Genomic DNA, 18531 nt, shown 5'->3' with positions numbered 1-18531 from the left:
CCATTGTTTTGTATTCTTTTGTAAAGAGTCCGTATCTTGGCACGCAGCATATATTTTTATATCATATTATCGTGTCCACACTCATGTGAGCTTCTGCTGTCAATAGAGGAGATGTATCAAGCCTTTTGGACTCTCAAAGACTATGCTAGACAAATGACTAAGGGGTCTATTTACTAAGCCATGGTGAGAGAGAGAGCGGACGGAGATAAAGTACCAGCCACTCAGTCCCTAACTGTCATTTTTTTAAAAACAGCCCGTACATGGCAGTTAGGAGCTGATTGGCTGGCGCTTTAACCCCGACCACTTTATCTCTCTCCAAAGCTTAGTACATAGACCCTTAGGGGCAGATGTATTAACCTGGAGAAGGCATACAGAAGTGATAAACCAGTGATATGTGCAAGGTGATAAAGGCACCAGCCAATCAGCTCCAATATGTAAATTAACAATTAGGATCTGATTGGCTGGTGCCTTTATCACCTTGCACATATCACTGGTTTATCACTTCCTTATGCCGTCTCCAGGTTAATACATCTGCCCCTTAGTGGATTGGTTACGATGGGCAACTTTTCTACTTTATCTTCCTCCAGGGCTTGAGATACATCCCCCCCTAAATATGAGCTGGTTTCTACAGGGGTTTGTACAAGAAACCAGTAGGTAGATTGAGAATTGTGACTCCCTGCAGATGTCTACAGTACATGAGCCTTTAATACCTCATTAGACGTGAATAATTGGTTTACTAGCTTACCCTGGGGGTTTTCTTATACATTTACTTTCTGCGGCATTAAGTGTAAAACGCATCCAGTGCTTGAAATAATCCTTTATTTATGATACTGACGCATTTGCTAATTACTCTACACTCAAGCTTCTGTCCGTCTTACAGCTAAAACATTTCTTTTGCAGCTTTCTACACCCTTCCGTGCAGTGTTCTCGCAGTGAGCAGGAGCCAAGGGGAGCGTGACTTTCCTAAATCACTGCCCATAGGGCCTAATTCTGTAAGGATCGCACATTCTGCTAATTAGCAGAATTTGCAAACCTTTTGCTAGCATGCTGACCACCGCCTCCCCCACCCCCTTCAACAAGCAGAAATTGCAAACGCATCACAGCAGAAATAGAGGATGCCCACCGCCATGTTCCCGATCGAGGTGGCTGCATGTGACGTCACACAGCTGCTGCGATCATGACCCACCACCTCGCGCCGCCCCCCCCCCCCCCCTCTCAACGCTCTGTCTCCGCCCTGGAAACGGAGCGTTGCCGCTCCCCCCGTCCCGCGACCGCATCTGCCTGATTGACAGGCAGAGTCGAACGCATTTTCTGCTGCCCCCCCAGAAAGTGCGGGCACATGCGCTCACGGGGCGATCGTAATAATTCTGAATTAGCCTGAATTAGCCCAATAATCCAGACTTACTAGGCAACTAAGAGGCCGCTGAGGAAAGTATTGGGCACATTCTGGGGTAACAGATTGCAGAGATTGAGGGGGACTGCGAGGGGGGTGTTGTACAAAGGAAGTTTAGATCTTGTAACTGTGACAAAGATCTTGTTAGTCCCCACCACATCTTTACATTAATTCATGCAATAAATGTCATTTTATTGTATCCAGATGTGGGCTACAGTTAAACATAGGGGTGTTTTTAATATGAAAAATTACAATTTGAAAAGTCTCAAATATTTCTGTGGTTCATATTTGGGCAAAATTTACTTTATAAACATCCCAGAAAGACGGCGTCTGGCTGTAGAATTGCTATTGAACTACAACTCCCAGCATGCATTGCCAGGCAACAATAATTGCACACAGCCTCACCTCCATGTAACTTAAAATGAGTGTGGCTCATGCAGGCGTGGAAGTCTCTTTTCCTTGGAGATTATTATGTTATACAGTGCCGAGGTTGCTTTGATGCTTGTGTGGGTATTCAGTAGCTATTTATGCCATGTAATAATGCGTCGCCCAAGTTGATACTTGCAATTTGGGGATATCTTAATTCTCCGGTCCTGTTGCCTACAACTTAAAAATATAGCCAGAATACGCCCCAAGATGCAACCAACGCTCTTATCCACATCATCTCCCACCTTGACTACTGCAACCACCTCACCCGTCTGTCCGCACCTCACCTCACCCGTCTGTCCGCACCTCACCTCACCCATCTGTCCGCACCTCACCTCACCCGTCTGTCCGCACCTCACCTCACCCGTCTGTCCGCACCTCACCTCACCCGTCTGTCCGCACCTCACCTCACCCGTCTGTCCGCACCTCACCTCACCCGTCTGTCTGCACCTTACCTCACCCGTCTGTCCGCACTGTTTTATGTATGTCCTCTTCTCCTCCGTGTCCAGCACTGCAGAGCACTGTGGTGCCCTAATAATCAATAATACTTGCGGCCTATTGTATTGTTGGTTATTTATGCAGTGACCACACACATTATACCTAGTTTTCATCAGGAGACATTGAATTTTCAGGTTATACTATTAGTTTGATTATTCCTTGTGAGCTGGCAATTAAAATCTACCAAAATAGTTTCTTTTAAAATTTGCATGACAGGGTACTAAAGGCAACGTGTATTTTTTTCTTTCCTACCAATTACCAAGAAATACTTTGGGGTTCTTGCGTTGGTATCGCGCCACCTTTCCAAACCAGAGAAAAGCAGGATTCTACAGATAGGTTTTCATGATAAAATCTGCACTTGCAATTTACAATGCATTTTATTTTTAGTTTTAGATAATTCTCCTCATATTGAATGAAACACACACACTGAGCAGCAATAATACGGCAGCCAACAAGTCATGGGGCAGGATGCGGCAGTACATGTTTTGGGGTCAAGGTTTGGCCGCATATGCGCCAAGCTTCGGAATGCGATACATTCTGGAGCTTGGATGCGGTTCTTATCGGGAGAGCTGTCTTTTGTGATTTTCTTCAAGCATACAGCTTTAACAAACACAGTTATTCTTGCGATGAGTGGCGGGATGCATTGCATATAAAATGCGATGCGTTTTACATCCTGGAAAACATATCTCATCCAACGATGTGAACCCCTATGTTTATGTGACGCAGTGTGGAGGAGATTTGAACATTAGAACCCTCCCTCTCATCTCTGTGAGGCTGCAATGATGACCAGAGAGAGGAAACTCCCCTATTTCAGGCTAGTGTGATTTGTCGGTGCCCCCACCTGCCGCACGTCACACTATGTTATATAGTGCAAGGTATTCCCCACCCCTCACTGAAATCTATTATCGCTCACTGGTGCGAGCATATCATTTATTTGGTGCCTCCTCCTGCGCTAATTGCTGGTGGGGGCCTGGTACGTATACTGTGTACCTTCAGATGGCTGACACTTGCACCAGAAACTTATTCATGTACTAAAGTCGCGTTTTTCCTGTAACCCTAAAGTCAGGACCTCACGTTTTTTAAGCTCTTATGAGTCGGATCTATTGGAAATATGGCTGCCCGAATAGGACATGCATAGATGCAAATATAAATGTATGGAAATGGATTCGGCAGATGCTAAACTATGTGCAGGTCTTCTGTCTAGTTTAGGCTGAAGAACGTCTAACAACAGACTGGGTGTAATAGTAACTGTATGATAATGGCAGAGTCACACGGGTTCATTAACATTTCAAACACTTCTTTGTATGGAACACCATGGGGTAAATTTACTAAGATGGGAGTTCTATTTTAGATGGGATGTTGCCTGTAGCAACCAGTCAGATACCAGGTATTATTTTCTAGAAGGTGGTAGATAAATGAGAAGTACAATCTGATTGGTTGCTATGGGCAACATCTCATCTTAAATAGAACTCCCATCTTAGTAAATTTACCCCCTTGTGTGCTCACACTGTATACCCGAGGCCCGGTCCCCAGATGGAAATTGTAAAGCATGGTGTATATATTAAATGTAATGCTATGAAATTTATTTATAATACGGGTCAAGTAGGCCGATGACAAAGTAATATATTCCTTCAATAAAAATTGTAGTTATGGTTGATTAAGCCACATCAGGTACTGCCTGAAACAGGACGTTAGACGCAATGGTCAAGGCTGTGGCTTTCCAGCTGTAGAGGAACTACAGCTCCCAGAATGCTTGGCTGCCTACCTCTCCCACTGCTTATCTATAGATTTACACTCTCACCCAATCAGAAGCCTTACCATACCCATGAGATGTCCGGGAGACTCCTGAATTCCGGGAGAGTAAGCTCCCCTGATCTAGGGAAATAAGCAAAGTTTTGATGATGCAAGTCTCTGCAAGCCGATCACACTGCGATTCGATAAATATTAAGTGCAGCACATACTATCTTGAGACGCGAGATTCGACCGGCGTTCCCGCGCATCGCGTCGCAAGGTACCTAAAATGTGCATACAATCCTTCGATTTCTCTCACAGATCTGGTCGAAATCGAAGGTTAGCACCGATTATCTCACAGGTGTATGGGCACCATAAGACTACACAAGTACTATGAAGTATAGCTGCCAATCCGACAGTGCGTTTTCATTTAAGTTTTAGATTATTGAAGAATAAAAAACCTCTTATCTGATTGGATGTTGGCTATGGGCCTGATTTAGAGATGACGCAAACGCTTTCGCAGCTGTGAATGTGTACGCAATGACTGCGAGAATATGCTAATAGCACAGGGACTGGAGTTGTATTGAGGCACCCACCGGCAGCTTTGCACATCCCCAGCGTCTACGTACAAAGACGCAGCAGTATGGGCGCAGGAAGTAAGACGCTGGAGACACTGTAGCTGAGTATAGGATCACATTTTTTGCAATCACTTTCCCCCCCCCATTTCCTCCCCCAAACAGTCGCTGTCAATCATTTGTATAAATCCTCTATGCAACCGCTTAGACGCCAATTATCGTTCAGCTGGGAAGAAATCGGGTTTGCGGACATCTGTAAACCAGGTCCTACGCACCTGGTTATATCGCAATCTATTTTAAAAAGGTCTTTGAGGATTTTCTTCATATTACTTATTAAAACCAGAAGCTGCAATATGAAAACATTGTTATATCTACAGCTCAGTAAATGTACTTACATACAAACGATAGAATAGAAGACGATAACGTTTTATTAGTGACTGTGCTGCTTTTCGTCCCATAAGAGGCGCTGTCAGATAATGGCGGTAGGTTCAGGGTGTTTCGCCTCTTGTCGTCCGGCCATCTTGTTTTCTACGTGTTTTGGTAACCTGAGAATCGCATTGCAGACGTCGTGATGGCGCCTCCGCTGCTATTTAGTGCTGGTCAGTCAGCGCGACAATTCCTGGCATCTGGTCTCTGCATGGAGTGTGCAAACCACGCTAACTGTGGATCGACTTCTTCTTCATTAATCCCTATTTAATGTGTGTTAATAAATGATGTACGGAGAAAGTAGAGATACTTTAAACCTAAACAGTGTCAAAGAGATTTACTAAAATATTATTTTTAAGTTGACCTGTCCCCTATAAACAGGGGACGCGGCCGTTATTCCTCATCATGCTGGGAGACACCATTGAGGCTGTGCCTCGTGCCTTAATGATGCCTCTACTCCCTAATAAATTGATAATCTCACAGTCCATAAAATGCCAGCTTCCACTCTTTATAGTTGACCGGTACACATTAATAAATGATATATGTAGTACCTTTATACCTAACCTGTAGCAACCAGCCAGCTATGAGGTTTGAACCGTCCGAGTAATGAAACCTTACTGTGATGTTTCTGTGCTTACCGCGCTTTTGCACTATCTCCACCATGTAGAATAAGCCTTTATACAGCTCTTGTGTTATGGGAATGGGGTGTAGTCAAAATGTCGACACAGTAGTGTAACAACCCCGCCTAGGCTAAAGACAAGGCAATGTAATGTGTGTTCATGAACATTGCAAACGTTTACTTACATGGAATACATACTACTGGTGCATGAGACAGTGGATAGATTGCGGTTAGTGAGCGGAAGGGAATAAGGGGCTGCGGTGTAAGGTATTCCCTCAAAACTCCCCACCATGGCGTTACCTGTCCCAAGCCACTGTGTTGGAAATTGGGAAAGGTGTGATGAGGCAATTTACGTCACCCTATCCCTACCACTAGGTGTATAAAAGATGAGGAGGCATTGATGATGAATTGCATTGCATACTCGATGGTGCGAAATGCGTCATCAAACACCATCCACTCCATATTTTCCTACTTCCCCTTGCCATCTCCCAGAAGTGACCTAGCATAGCAGGAAAGTATAATATATATATATATATATATATATATATATATATATATATATATATATATATATAAAGACGGTGACTCATTAATTATTTATTGTGGTCCCTAATATGCCATAATAACATAATATATATAATTTACAGATTTTTAAATCATTTAAAATATCTACAATCCTTTAATTTACTGTTAATCAACTGTGCTTTTTCCTAAATGGCCAATAAAAATGTAAATGAAACAGGAGTGAACCATTTTGTTAAACCACAAAATGGGAATATAGATATCAAACAATAAAATGTTTTATATGGAAATAAAGCATCAAGGGTTATGGGTGATATTATATGTGCTGCTTCAGTCGAATAGGATTATCACGATTTGACACCCTACATTTAAGATTATTTTAGGCAAATGTACCAGCCCCCTGTACACTGTCAGCAGAAACAACGTTTGAAGAGCCAACACTGAAGCACAAGGTGTTTTGTAGTTCCTTGTGAACGGAGGGGCTTGCGTTTTGCTGAGCAGTCAGTGACTGCCTACAGTGCACAGACAGGATAGATAATTGCGCTTTGTTTGGTTTGCCTGGAAAATGGTCCGTTTGCTAATTTTACAAGCGGTTTTGCGGCTCTTGATGGAGAAATGCTGAATGCGCCGTGAATGGAGATTTTGTTACTGTAAGTTTTCGAGCTTTAGCCGTCTCCTGTCCAGTGAAAGAGAATGAGCTCCAGGATATGAAAGTCATGTCTGTCTATGTATGGTTAATGGGACACCACTTTCTATTGCCATATGCAGATGGGTCCACGTTTATCTTGGCCTTTAATAGGATTAAGTGAGACTGGGCAGTCGGACTTAATCACCTGCTGTAATGACTTAATCCCCTGCTGTATTGTTCTCTGTATTGTATTGCAGCTGAGAACAATAGATGATGGGTTTATGTAAATAAACCATGGTGCACCTAGGCGCATCAGAGAAGCCAAGATAACTGTGGATCTATTTGTAGGACCATATTAAGAAAATAAACTATTCGGGAGACTTCATCTATGGTTGTTCTAATTAATCCACTCATTAATTGACTCCTCCATGATATAAAATGTCCTTTGTAGATAATTTTTCATGAACAGCCCATGAACACTACGGCTATATAATGAACCCAGATAGATGAATAGATAGAAAGACAGACTGGAAATACAAATACTAGTCTATGTATTATGACCAACACAAATAGCCATAAGAAATGCACCAAAATTTAGAAGATCATTTCAAAGCATAAGATAATTATCATATAGCTGTGTCTGGACAAGTGAGGTGTGGTGAGGTCAATGTCTTGGGAGGCCACAAGTCCCAAACTCCCCAACCTGGCTGAGGAATCTTTATTGAAGTTCTGGAGGATGACCGGAGAAGTTATTAGCAGGTACAGAAGGGGAGGCGTGGACCTGTGCACCCTCAGGAGTCACAATTCATGAGAATGCAGTCATTAAGGAAGTAACTTGGGGCATATTTGAGATACAAGGCCAGAAATTATATTTGTTCCTCATGGATAAGGACCATACTGAGGACTGTAGTCTCGTCCAGTGGTGCAAGTACACATATTTTCTTAGTGGTACTGAGTGCCCAAAATGGGCGTGGTCATGTATTGTGAGGGGGCGTGGTCACATGGCACTAGTGGGAGTGGCTACATGACACTAGCGGCATGGCCACATGACACAGACCCTTTTCTTTGCACTCTGGAGGCAAGGCTAGAAATATATAGTACAGTATAATATATATAGTGATATACCCAGCATAATAGAAATATATAGTAATGCCTCCAGCATAATAGAAATATATAGTACAGTATAATATATATAGTGATATCCCCAGCATAATAGAAATATATAGTAATGCCTCCAGTATAATAGAAATATATAGTAATGCCTCCAGTATAATAGAAATATATAGTAATGCCTCCAGCATAATAGAAATATATAGTAATGCCTCCAGCATAATAGAAATATTTCTGCTGCGGGGTACACTGGGCTCCACAAGTCTGGACAATGGGGTGTAGAGTAGGATCTTGATACGAGGCACCAACAGGCTCAAAGCTTTGACTGTTCCCAGAATGCACAGCGCCACCTCCTCTATAACCCCGCCTCCCAGCACAGGAGCTCAGTTTGTCAGCTGGTGCTGCAGTAAGCAGGCACTTAACAGAGGGGCTGCTCCAAGCAGCCCTGAGAAAAGCTTTTTATGCGGTAAAAAGTGAAGACTACAAGGGCAGCAGCGGTGGTAAATGTCTTGTGACATTCACTGCTGCAGCTCCAGCTCTCCCCAGCGGCCCTGTACACTCCCGAGCCCTGGTTGCCGGGTACCTACAGCGGAGGCTCCGGTTTTCTTCATGTTAGACACACATGGCTGGGGCTCTCCAGGATCGCGTGGCCGCGCTTCGGGAGGTGGTAAGTGGGTCGACCCGGTCTTTATCGCGATCCGGCGCGGTCAGTGGGATGCGGGCTGCGCGCGCTGGCGGTGGACACTGTGGCAGTACAGGCGATCCCACTAGATCACCAGGGCATGGTCGCAGGTCAGATTTTAATATCGCCCACAGTATCCGGTGGTTTTGCCAGCAAGGGGGATAAGGCTTAGACCTGAAGCCCCTCCCCCAGCCCCAGGGCGCCATTTCCAGCAAGTGTGCCCGCCCTGGAGCTGCATATCTGTCTTTCCTCACTGCCTGTCAGTGTCTGCGGCGCCATTACTCCTCAGCCACACTGTTCCTGGGAATGCTTGGGCAAATCCTCCTATGTAAAGCCGCCTGGTTGTCAGCGCTGTGACTTTACAAGACACTTAAGTATTCTACCTGCCTTTTTAGTCAGTGTTAGTAAGAAAGAGTGCATTTAGTCAGGGTTTCCTAGTACAATTACCCTGTGATATACATCCAGTTCTTACTGTGTACTGTTATATCTATTGTTATATATCTGTGTAAGCTAGTCCAGTGCAGTATTATTGTCAGTAATAACCTCTGCATTGTACAGACTGTGACTATTTGTGTGTGCATTTGATAGCTGAGTGGTGTCCATCTCGTGTCTTTCACTCAACCTGCTATCCCTATATTCTATAACCTGAGGGGGCTTGGTGCGTCAGGTGTTATTTAATATAGGATTTTCACAAAGATATACTGTATTACGTATTTTTCTCTGTGATTTAGTCACCATATTTCTCCTTTATCTCTGCTGGTGCTGACTACACTGCGCAGGGGTTTGGGTTTGGGATATTGTGCTGCTAATAATTGTACTGTGTTACCTCAAACTGCAAGTTATATCATGTCTGCTTCTGAGGGTAATGGTTCTGGGGCTGAACACACTGTCGGTGTTGCTGACGCCACGGGGCCATATGAGGAGAATTTAGCAGCTGTGGGCTTTGGTTCTGGGGGCTTCTTGCCCCCCAGTGGGACTGTGGCAATGGAGGCACATACTGACCCTCCGTGGGCCGCTTTTTCCACGCTTCTGCATACGCTAGTTCATAAACTAACACCCCCTATGGGACCCCCAATGCCGGTACAACCGTATGTGGTCCCTGCAGCTAACCCGCCATGGGCGGATGATTTATCTGCTCAATTAAAGAAGTTGAACCAGTCCCCGACTACTAAAAAGTCTGACCATCGCTCGCCTAAGTCCTCTAAGCGAGCGCTAGTCTCCTCACAATCCACTGCTGTCACTCACACCTCGTCTGATGAAGACAGCACATACACTGACCCCACAGGTTCTGACTCAGATACGGCTGATGGGGAGGGTAGTTCACATGTGGATGTTCCTGATCTTTTGGAGGCTATTAAATTAATTCTGCAGATTACGGATCATCCTGAGCCATCCGTTCCTCCTAAGAAACCAGATAGGTTCAAGCGTCAGAAGGTGATTAAACAAGTTTTACCTTGCACTGACCACCTAGTGGATATACGTCAGGATCCCTGGCAAAGCCCGGGTACGAAGTTTGTGCCTCAAAAGAAGATGCTGGCTCGCTATCCCCTCGCGCCAGAGCTGTCTAAGAATTGGGAAACGCCTCCTCCAGTAGACTCACATGTGGCTAGGATGGTGGTTTCCTCAGCTCTACCTGTCACTACCGTCACGTCTCTAAAAGAGCCTACAGATAAACGTGTCGAGGGTTGTCTAAAAGCGATTTACACCCTCACGGGTGCTGCACAAAGGCCCACTATTGCAGCTACATGGGCTGCAGAGGCTATTGAAGCATGGGCCTTGGAGTTAGAAGCTGAAATCTCCTCTGACCATGCTAGACAATGCTTGTCATATATTGTCACAGATTCTCGATATATTAAAGAGGCGGCTTCTGATGCCGGTATCCTAGCAGCCAAGGCCTCTACTACGTCAGTCCTGGCTCGCAGGATATTGTGGCTGAGATCCTGGTCTGTGGATCTGGACTCTAGAAAAACCCTGGAGGTACTCCCTTTCAAGGGGGATATTCTGTTTGGGGAGGACTTAAATGAGATAGTGGCTGACTTGGCTACTGCCAAAACTGCCTGTCTGCCTAATACAGCTCCTTCTGTGTCGAAGGCCAAAGGCACGTCCTTTCGCCCCTTTCGTCCTTCAGGTAAAGCAAAAGGTCAGGCGTACCATAAGCAGGCCCGCACTTCCAAACCTGGTAAGCCGAAGCCCAAAAGAGCCTGGGCTGCCCGTCAGCCAGCAGCCAAGACCGATAAGCCTGCCGCATGACGGGGCGGGCCTCCCCCTGGGGGATCCCAGGGTGGGGGGCCGGCTTCTAGGGTATACCCAGGAATGGTTAAAGACCACTTCAGATGCCTGGGTACGGGAAGTCGTCACTCGAGGTTACGCCATAGCCTTCAAAAACCGACCCCCTCATCGATTTTGCCAGACAGACGTCCCGTCGGACCAGACAAAGGCAAACACTCTGCATTCGGTGGTACAGACCCTCCTGGATACAGGAGTCGTAGTACAGGTGCCTCTTGCTCAGAGGGGCCGGGGTACTATTCTCCGCTGTTTCTAGTCCCGAAACCGAATGGGTCCTCCCGGCCCATTCTCAACCTCAAGGCACTGAACAAGTTTGTGAAGGTTTCCAAGTTCCGTATGGAAACCCTTCGCTCTATAGTTCTGGCCTTGGAACCTGGGGACTACATGGTCTCCTTGGACATACAGGATGCTTACCTGCATATTCCTATAGCAGTGTCACATCAACAATACCTGAGGTTCGCTATTGGCAACCTCCATTACCAGTTTCGGGCGTTACCTTTTGGTTTAACAACGGCTCCGCGAGTCTTCACCAAAGTTATGGCGGTGATGACGGTGGTACTCCGTCGTCAAGGGGTCAGGATACTGCCGTATCTGGACGACTTGTTAATCCTGGCAAATTCCCCAGATCTTCTCCTGCGTCATCTGGATATGACGGTCCGGTTTCTACAAGCCCACAGGTGGCTCATCAACTGGAAGAAATCCTCCCTGGTCCCTGCTCAGAGCATGGTGCATCTGGGAGCGCTGTTGGACACACAACCAGAGGTTGTTCTTGTCTCAGGAGAAAGTCCTGAAACTTCAGGACAGGATTCGTTGCTTTCTTTCTCGTCCGCAAGTGTCGATACATTCGGCAATGCAGGTGCTGGGCCTCATGGTATCAGCATTCGACATGGTGGAGTATGCTCAATTCCATTCTCGCCCCCTCCAGAAGCTGATTCTAGCCAAGTGGGACGTCCTGCCTCACCGGATCAGGTCTCAAATGATCTCTTTGACTCCGGAGGTCCGTCTGCCTCTGGTGGCTCGAGGACCGACAATTGTGCAGAGGCCGTCCCTTCTGGATATCCAACTGGGTCATGTTGACGACAGATGCCAGTCTAAGAGGTTGGGGCGCGGTGCTGGAGCAGCACTCCTTGCAGGGTCGGTGGACCAAGAAGGAATCTCTCCTCTCGATCAACATTCTGGAATTGCGGGCGGTCTTCAATGCGTTGAACCTAGCCCAGCATTTGATTCAGAACCGTCCTGTTCAAGTACAGTCGGACAACGCCACCACAGTGGCTTACATAAATCATCAAGGCGGCACTCGAAGCCGTTTGGCAATGAAGGAAGCCTCACGGATTCTACGTTGGGCAGAACGCCATCTACCGGCAATGTCGGCAATATTCATTCCGGGAGTCCTGAATTGGGAAGCGGACTATCTCAGTCGTCAGGACGTGCATGCCGGCGAGTGGGGCCTCCATCCAGAAGTGTATCAACTCCTCGTGGAAAGGTGGGGTCTTCCAGATGTGGATCTGATGGCGTCTCGACACAATCACACTGGTTCTCAGACCTGCAAGGCCTATCGTCAGAGCGTCCACTTCTACTTCCACAACGCCCAGACCTCCCCGTTCAGGACCCCTGTGTCTACCAGGACCTAGCCCGGCTGTCTTTGACGGCGTGGCTCTTGAAGCTTCCGTCTTAAGAGCTAAGGGTTTTTCTGAAGAGGTCATTAAAACTATGTTGCGGGCCCGGAAACCGGCCTCTGCGCGGATTTACCATCGGGTCTGGCATTCCTACTTAGTTTGGTGCGCATCTAACCATTATGACGCTTCCAAGTTTAGTACAGCCAAACTTTTGGCTTTTCTACAGCAGGGCCTAGATTTAGGCCTGCGTCTGGCCTCCCTCAAGGTTCATATTTCTGCCTTGTCGGTGTGGTTTCAGAGAAAAATTGCGACTTTACATGATGTTCATACTTTCACTCAGGGTGTGTTGCGTATCCAACCTCCATATGTCCCGCCTGTGGCTCCTTGGGACTTGTCAGTGGTTTTGGAGGCGTTGCAGGAGCCTCCATTTGAACCTCTTGGTTCAGCTGACCTTAAGTGGCTTTCCCTTAAGGTGGTGTTCTTGCTGGCTATTGCCTCTGCTAGAAGAGTGTCGGATCTGGGTGCCTTGTCTTGTAGTTCCCCATATCTGATTTTTCACCGTGACCGGGCGGTTCTTAGGACTCGTCCAAAGATATTTACCTAAGGTGGTTTCTTCGTTCCACCTTAATCAGGAGATTGTGGTTCCAGCTTTTGTCTCTCCTGATTTGTCTCCCAAAGAGCGGTCTTTGGATGTGGTACGGGCTCTCAGTATCTATGTGAAGAGAACTGCTTCTATTCGAAAGTCTGACTCTCTCTTTGTTTTGTTTGGATTTCACAAACGTGGCTGGCCTGCTCACAAGCAGACCTTGGCCAGGTGGATTAGAATGGTGATTGCGCATGCTTATGTGAAGGCTGGTCTGTCAGCTCCTGTTCATATTACAGCCCATTCTACTCGGTCTGTTGGACCTTCTTGGGCGGCCCAACGTGGTGCGACCCTTGATCAATTGTGCAAGGCGGCTACGTGGTCCTCCGGGAACACGTTCATAAGGTTCTATGCCTTCGATACTGCCGCTTCCCAGGATGCTTTCTTTGGACGCCGGGTTCTTGTGCCCGCTACAGTGCGTCCCTTCCCATAAGGAACTGCTTTAGGACATCCCCATTGTCCAGACTTGTGGAGCCCAGTGTACCTCGCAGCAGAAAACGAGTTTTATGGTAAGAACTTACCCTTGTTAAAACTCTTTCTGCGAGGTACACTGGGCTCCACAAGGCGCCCACCCTGACGCACTTAGCTTCTTTGGGTTGATATGGCATTAGCGGCTGACACTTCTCTTGTCGTGAGAGTGTGGTGTATGTGGCTACTAACCATTGTCGTCTCTTTTCCTGCAACTGCATTGGGCTGGTTAACTAAACTGAGCTCCTGTGCTGGGAGGCGGGGTGATATAGGAGGCGGCGCTGTGCATTCTGGGAACAGTCAAAGCTTGAGCCTGTTGGTGCCTCGGATCAAGATCCTACTCTACACCCCATTGTCCAGACTTGTGGAGCCCAGTGTACCTCGCCGAAAGAGTTTTAACAAGGGCAAGTTCTTACCATAAAACTCGTTATAGTAATGCCTCCAGTATAATAGAAATATATAGTGATACCTCCAGTATAATAGAAATATATAGTAATGCCTCCAGTATAATAGAAATATATAGTGATACCTCCAGTATAATAGAAATATATAGTGATACCTCCAGTATAATAGGAATATATAGTAATGCCTCCAGTATAATAGAAATATATAGTGCTACCTCCAGTATAATAGAAATATATAGTAATGCCTCCAGTATAATAGAAATATATAGTAATGCCTCCAGTATAATAGAAATATATAGTAATACCTCCAGTATAATAGAAATATATAGTAATACCTCCAGTATAATAGAAATATATAGTAATGACTCCAGTATAATAGAAATATATAGTAATGCCTCCAGTATAATAGAAATATATAGTAATGCCTCCAGTATAATAGAAATATATAGTAATGCCTCCAGTATAATAGAAATATATAGTACTACCTCCAGTATAATAGAAATATAGTACTACCTCCAGTATAATAGAAATATAGTACTGCCTCCAGTATAATAGAAATATATAGTGCTACCTCCAGTATAATAGAAATATATAGTAATGCCTCCAGTATAATAGAAATATATAGTAATGCCTCCAGTATAATAGAAATATATAGTAATGCCTCCAGTATAATAGAAATATATAGTGATACCTCCAGTATAATAGAAATATATAGTGATACCTCCAGTATAATAGAAATATATAGTAATACCTCCAGTATAATAGAAATATATAGTGCTACCTCCAGTATAATAGAAATATATAGTAATGCCTCCAGTATAATAGAAATATATAGTAATGCCTCCAGTATAATAGAAATATATAGTACTTCCTCCAGTATAATAGAAATATATAGTGATACCTCCAGTATAATAGAAATATATAGTACTTCCTCCAGTATAATAGAAATATATAGTTATGCCCCCAATTTAATAATATATAGTACCCACTGCCAAATTCTTAAGGGTACTCCTTAAGAGCAGTTGGTTATACACCTGTGCCCAGCTAGGTGACCTGGAAAACATGAAAGGTTTGGGGTCCTGAGGACCCAGTTTGATAACCACTGTTCTAAGAGACTGAAAATAAATTTGATGCAGTGCCATTCCTTCACAGCGGGGGGGGCTATTTTGTTAGGTCAGATCGTTAGCGCAGGTATTCCTGGACAGGTGTAGTAAACATTTACATGTTTCACACTCACACAATAGACTTCAGGTGGTTGAAAATGAGGCTTTTATTTGAGAAAAAAAGGCCCGTTTGATTTATACAACATGAAGGCCGACCGTGTTTTCTCAGTTAGAATATACAGCGGTGCGTTTTACTGTCGGCGAACAGTGTTCTGGGGTCTCTGTGTTCTTGCCCCAGGCAGGGAAGGGGTTAATTATAGCACATTATAACAAAACGAAAGCGTCCATTTTCCTTTCTGTTACTCGCCTGTCAAAGTCAACAGTCACCCGCGCGTTTGTTTTCTGGGACGTTCTCCTTACCCCTTTCCTTTCAATGTGTTCTCTATGTTGCTAGGTCTTCAAGTACATTTTCTCCACAAATTGGCATGTAAACAAAATGCAAGCTGGAACTCGGGCAGCGGCTCATTGCATTTTGACGGTCTTGTCATTGTCGGACACTGGAACGTCGTTGCAGTGCACCAGGTCGTCCTCCGGAAGGCTGGGTTGTGGATAGACAACGTAGCAGACTTTCTGTCCACAAAATGTCATGGTTTCTGAAAGTGAAGTTGAAGGAGTTTTTTTAATCATACAAACCAAACTCCCGATGGGTAAACCCACTGAGCAAACGCGTTTTTCCCAGCTTAGTAGAGAAATGCGTTGGTACAAGAATGGTTAAACTGCTTTAAAGAGCAATCTCTGTATGCATGCCATATACAACTAAAGTAGAAGTACAGTTATATTCTAGGCATAGACCAGAGGTTCCGAAACGCGGTCCTCAAGGCACCCCAACGGTCCTTGTTTTAAATGTATCCATGCTTGGCCACAGGTGACTTAATTAGCACCTTAGTCAATTTGATTTACCCAAAACCTGGACTGTTGGGGTGCCTTGAGGACCGCGTTTGGGAACCTCTGGCATAGACTGTAGATACACCTAATACGCTAAGAAAGTCATCAATACGTCGACCGAATCCTGCCACAACAGGTAACTACTGTATATTTGGCAGTGTGGACAGGTGTAACTCACATTGGGGTAAATGTATGAAGCAGTGATAAGAGCGGAGAAGTGAGCCAGTGGAGAAGTTGCCCATGGCAAACAATCAGCATTGAAGTAACATTTATAATTTGCATACTATAAAATTATACACAGCAGCAGCTGATTGGTTGCCATGGGCAACTTCTCCACTGGATCACTTCTCCTCTCTTATCACTGCTTCATACATTTACCCCATTGTACTGTAGAGCAAGAGAAAAGTGGTTTCCATGGAAATCTTAGAACTTTGCTGTAATTGACAATTTGCCTGCAACAGGTGATCCTCACACAGAGGGCAATTCTACTTTAAGTCGCACATTGGGCCTGATTCCGATTGGAAAGGAATTGCGCAGCCGCAGGGAAGGGGCTGTGCAATTCCATACAAGTGAAATGCAAAGGCCGCAGGAGGCGTCGGTAGGAGATAGACACCACCTGCATGCGTCAGAGAGCCGAGTGTTACGTCTGAGGATGCAGCATCGGATCAATATAGCGCCCATCGGACACGACTTGCAATGTAAGCAGACTGCGGCCAGTCTGTGTAAACCAGTGCTTACTCAGACTGGCCGTAGGATCCAGAAAGCCGGGTCCAGGAAGACATAGGTCCAATCTGCGCTACAATCCGAATAAGGCCCATCGTGTGATTGCAATCGTGGACTCATAATGCTCATGCACCTACATGACAGTATTCTGAGCCATACGCAACTGTGCAATTGAGGCGTCCAAGTCCGTGCACAAGACCAGCCACCATAACTAACACGGGGACTTACCTTACCTACTCTGTGCAGGAGATGCAGCTGAATATGGCATACAATGAAGACTTCATACCCCCCGACTCCCCTCCTCTCTTAAACTTTCCCTGCCGTTGAGTACTAGCAGCATGATTAAATCCAATGCATTTAAAGTTTAATGGGTCTTTTCTGGGTAATCAATTAATTCTATTAATTGCATAAACTCAATAGATTAATTACCACCCGTCTCACTTTGAAATCAAAACCCAATCTTCCTGCATTGTGTGTGTGAAACTAGCACTTCTAGCCAGTAGCCGCTTCTTTCTCTCTCCTGGTAATAGTGACTTATACTACTCCTTCTCCAGACACTCTGGGGTATATTTACTAAAGTGGGAGGGTTTTTTTTTTTAGAAGTGGAGATGTTGCCTGTAGCAACCAATCAGAGTCCACTTAAAATGTATCTAGCTTCTTCTAGAAGATAATAGTTAGAATCTGATCGGTTGCTATGGGCAACTCCTCTGTAGATGGTTTGATGCATATCCCCCTTTGTCTTGCTTCCAGCAATATGTACTGAGGCTTCTTACTGACACCTACTGGTGCCTGGGATACACACTATGCCAATCATGGTAAGTGTGTTTCTTCCCTCATCACATACATCAGAGGGGTGTAAACAGTGCTTAAAGTGGTCCTAGAGAGGTGATGGAACTCACTCCCCCCGGCGCCCATGTAATGAAGTTATTGCGCGTGCCCTCCAAATGGGGCGTGGTCTCAAATAAGAGGCATGGTCACACAATAGTAATAATGCCCACAGTAGTAGCACCCCGTAATACACATAATGCCCACAGCAGTAGTGCTCCTTATGCAATGTCCACTGTAGTGGTAGTGCCCACAGTGGTAGTGCCCCTTATATAGAGCCCATAGTAGTGATGCCCCCTTATGCAATGCCCCCAGTAGTAGTGCCCCTTATGTCCCCAGGAGTGATGCTCCTCATTAAGTGCCCCCTTTACAATGCCCTCATTAGTAGTGCCCCCATTAGTAATGCCCTTAATGGTAATGCCCCTGTGTAGTATTGCCCCCAGTAGTACAGTGTCGCCTGTAGTAATGCCCCCAGCCATTTAGCCCCAGTAGTTATGCCCCCAGTGGTAATGCCCCTGCAGTTATGACCCCAGTAGTTTATCCCCCCTTTACTTTAGCCTCCCAGTTGTAATGCCCCCCAGTAGTTTAGCCCCTGTAGTTTAGCCCCCTGTAGTTAACCCCCTTGTAGCTTGCCCCCAGTAGTTTGCTCCCTTGTAGTTTGCCCCAGTAGCTTGCCCCCTGTAGTTTGCCCCCAGTAGTTTGCCCCCTTATAGTTTTCCCCAAGTAACTTGCCCCCATTAGTTTGACCCCAGTAGAAGGACACATAAAAAAAACAACATACCATACTCACCAAGCCCCGCTCCCGCATCTGACCGCAGCAGTCTTTCTGGCGTCCGCTCCTCTGCACTATGGGTGAGACGTCATGAAGTCTCTCCCATAGCGCACACTGACGGAGCCGGAGCTCAGTC

The 18531-nt window shown here is 45.5% G+C and overlaps 1 protein-coding gene across 1 annotated transcript in view; it reads right to left on the bottom strand.

The window, feature by feature from the left end:
• Positions 1-15279: 15279 nt before the first annotated feature.
• SLC7A10 (solute carrier family 7 member 10) overlaps positions 15280-18531 on the bottom strand; it is a 139343-nt gene continuing 136091 nt past the window's right edge. The window contains exon 11 of the mRNA XM_063945987.1: positions 15280-15783. Coding sequence (XP_063802057.1) covers positions 15653-15783 — 131 coding nt within the window. The 3' untranslated portion in view covers positions 15280-15652. The remainder of the gene's footprint in view (positions 15784-18531) is intronic.

The sequence above is a fragment of the Pseudophryne corroboree genome, chromosome 11 (genome assembly GCF_028390025.1).
Source record: "Pseudophryne corroboree isolate aPseCor3 chromosome 11, aPseCor3.hap2, whole genome shotgun sequence".
NCBI lineage: Eukaryota > Metazoa > Chordata > Amphibia > Anura > Myobatrachidae > Pseudophryne > Pseudophryne corroboree.
This window is presented reverse-complemented; position numbering and strand designations above follow the sequence as displayed.